The sequence below is a fragment of the Microtus ochrogaster genome, chromosome 5 (assembly GCF_000317375.1).
Source record: "Microtus ochrogaster isolate Prairie Vole_2 chromosome 5, MicOch1.0, whole genome shotgun sequence".
Lineage (NCBI taxonomy): Eukaryota > Metazoa > Chordata > Mammalia > Rodentia > Cricetidae > Microtus > Microtus ochrogaster.
The window spans coordinates 33,511,859-33,515,246 of record NC_022012.1 but is presented as its reverse complement, the minus strand read 5'-3'; the positions used below and the strand labels follow the sequence as shown (position 1 = coordinate 33,515,246).

Genomic DNA, 3,388 nt, shown 5'->3' with positions numbered 1-3,388 from the left:
AATTTCATGGAATGAACTTTTATTTGATGATCTCTTAATATTAAAGTAAAAATGCTATAAAGTGGGTGGTAAATATTTATTATCTACAATATGATCAATTCATATGTGGTAAGTGACCCACATGTCATGTAATATATACAAACGAGTACGATAGGAATACAAAGAGACTTTTGTGGGATAACAGAAGAGACAAGCTGAAAAGAAGTCAAGGATAAGAGGAAACCAAGGACCTTTATTCTGATTTTCAAAATAGAATGTTCTCTTGTTTCTACTTTTGTTGTTATACTATGAGGAGACATGATAGAAGGTGTCTTGTCACATATGTGAAGGAAAGCTGAAGACAAACCAACCAGTGTTCAGTGCCTACTACATGATTCAACTGAAATAATAAATGGAAGGCAATAGGTTTAAAAGCCAATGCTGGGAATAAAAATAAAAGTTCCAGTGCTGTGCTTCTGTACACAAATTAGTACAGTGAGCAGGGTACCGTGTGCTATTTGGAAATCTCTGTGCTTGTCTTTGTAATGCAACATGTTTAAAGGCTTTGGTGCTCCCAGGAATGACGAAGTATAGAGGTTTCTAAATCAATAAGGAAGTGAATAGAACAAATGGGAATCTATGCTAGGTATACAAGAAAAGCCATGCTGCTGCTGCTGACATCCTCAGGAGATGTGAAAGATGAAGGCAACCAGGAGATACTGAGACTTTCTGATGTGGGCTATGCCATCTGACACAGAAGCAAAGTTTATTGTTTGGATCTTATTTGGATAATGGTTGAAAAATAAAACTTATTGGTTAAAAGTTTCTTTCATGCGGGTCAGGAACTGATAGGAATAGTTAGTTTTGGGGGTTTGAATACTATATGTTATTAGACCAAAAAATTTCAAATTTTAATTTTTTCTATATGAAAAATAGCACAACAATGCACTTGTTAGAGACATCACTTCTGAAACGGATATTCTAAAATGCAGTCTTAGGAAAGTACAGTAGTTAATTCAATTACAAAATAATACATTAAAATTTTAGAAAAACAAAGAAGCTGGCAAAGTCCTAAAACTGGATCAATACCTATGTCAAGAGTATTTGAGCAGTTGCACAGTTTTATTCAATGTTTTTAGTATTATTTCATTGACAGTAGGAGCAATATTATTTTTAATATGTTTTATAGTCCACAATGCAGTTCTACATGCTAAGGAAGATTTAGAAGTGATGGTTTGAGTCATTTTTGCTAAGTCCACTTATTTTAGAGGTCACTCTTTCAGATATAGTTAGTAATACACTTAATTGAGCAGGGTTTGATATATAAAAACCAAATAATAGAAGCTTTTCTACTATATGTATTTATTCCCTTCAGTGAGAGACATTAATATCACCCCAAAAGAGCTATGTTCCACACACATAAAGCATAATGAACTATAAGAAGACTTTGGGATTGTTTTGAAACATAATTAGAGGTATGGCTAGTTAACTACATGTTGATAGGCTCCACAGAATTCCAAAATGCTTCTTTTACTTATCTAAATAACTTGGGTCCAATAATTCCTGATATTTTTTCTCTCCCAAAGTTCAGGTGAAGAGAGGTAGAAGTGAGAATACAAGCAAAGAGATCATGACCGTGATGGGGATACCCACTGAAACAGCTTACCTGAGCTAATGGGAACCTTCCAACTCCAGGCTGACAGAGAAGGAACCAGCATAGGATCAACTAGACCCTCTAACTGTGGATGAATTTGTATGGCTGGGGAAGACTGCGGGACCACTTGCAGTGAGACCAGGATTTATACATACTGCTTGTTATGGATTTCTGGAACTCATTTCCTCTGGAAGGATACCTTATTCAGTCTATATATAGTGGGGAGGGCCATGGTACTTCCTCAAAGCAATGTCTTAGACTTTTTTGACTCCTCATGGGAAGCCTTGCCCTTTCTGATGCGTGCATGGGGGATGGGATGGGGGTAAGGGGGGCAATGTGAAGGGAGCAGGAGGAAGGAGGGAATGGAAAATGGATTTGACATTTTGACAGCAAAATGAGAAAATATATTTTTTAAAAAATAGATTTTTAAAAAAGAAGGAAAAAATAAAAGAGATGAAACGACAAAAAGAAAATAACCATGTACTAATAAAAATTTCAGGATTTGACATGCATTGTTGTCTCAAGGTATTATTTCTTATCAAAACTATAGATATAAGGCATTTTTGCTAATGCAAAATATTATTTTACATCTGAATTGCCTTCTTTCGAAGCAACTTATTTAAAGCAAGCTTGACATCCTTATTCCTCAGGCTGTAGATTAGCGGGTTCAGCATGGGCACAACTGTAGTATAAAACAGAGAGAACACTTTCCCTTGCTCTTTGGAGCTGACTGATGATGGCTGAAAGTACACAACTGCTAAGGAGCCAAAGAAGACAGTCACAGCAGAGAAGTGGGAGCTGCAGGTGCTGAAGGCTTTGAACCTGCTCTCAGTGGATTTCATGCAGATGATACGGGCAATGATAAAACTGTAAGAGCTCAAGATGGTCAGGGTTGGAACACAGAAATTGAACGTACTGAGGCACAGAATTACCACCTCATTGACAAATGTACTAGAGCAAGAAAGTTGCAGCAATGGAATAATATCACAGAAGAAATGATTTACTACATTAGCCTTGCAGAAAAGCACCCGCAGCATGCAAACAGTGTGAATTGTGGCTTCGATGACACCTATACCATACACCCCACCTATCATCCAGGAACAGACTTGGTAGGACATGGTGACATTGTACATCAAGGGGTTACAGATGGCAACATAGCGGTCATATGCCATGGCAGACAACATGTAACATTCAGATATAACAAAGATTAAGAAGAAGTAGAGCTGAATCATGCACTCAGGGTAGGTTATGACATTCCTTACTGTCACAAAGTTCACCAGCATTTTGGGGGTGATGACAGTGGAGTAACAGAGGTCAATGAAGGACAAACTGCTGAGGAAGAAGTACATGGGGGTGTGCAGGTGGGAGCTGAGCATGATCAGGATGATCATTCCCAGGTTCCCCAGCACTGTGAGCAGGTAGATTCCAAGGAACAGGAGGAACAGGGGTAACTGCAGCTCTGGTTGATCTGTTAAGCCCTTCAGAATGAACTCAGCCACTCTGGAGTGATTGCCTTCAAACATTTCCTCCTGGAAGTTCTTTGTAGGAGGTTAGAAAAAGGTTGTTTATCACTGTGCACTGGAGTGTGACATTGAATTCAAGTCTTTTTGCTCTGGTGTCTCCCATTTCTAACAGCTCTTCATGCGTGTTTTTATTTAAAGACTTTAACGTGAAACATACAAATAAATATCTAGTATATTCATATCTACCTGTATTCCATGAATAACCCAAAACTGATATAACAAATTCTATGGA

At 37.8% G+C, this 3,388-nt stretch overlaps 1 protein-coding gene across 1 annotated transcript; it reads right to left on the bottom strand.

The window, feature by feature from the left end:
- Window positions 1-2,217: 2,217 nt before the first annotated feature.
- Window positions 2,218-3,156, bottom strand: LOC101989632 (olfactory receptor 150-like). The gene has a single exon (XM_005347111.1). The coding sequence runs from the start codon at window positions 3,154-3,156 to the stop codon at window positions 2,218-2,220; it is 939 nt and encodes a 312-aa protein (XP_005347168.1).
- Between the last annotated feature and the right edge of the window lie 232 nt (window positions 3,157-3,388).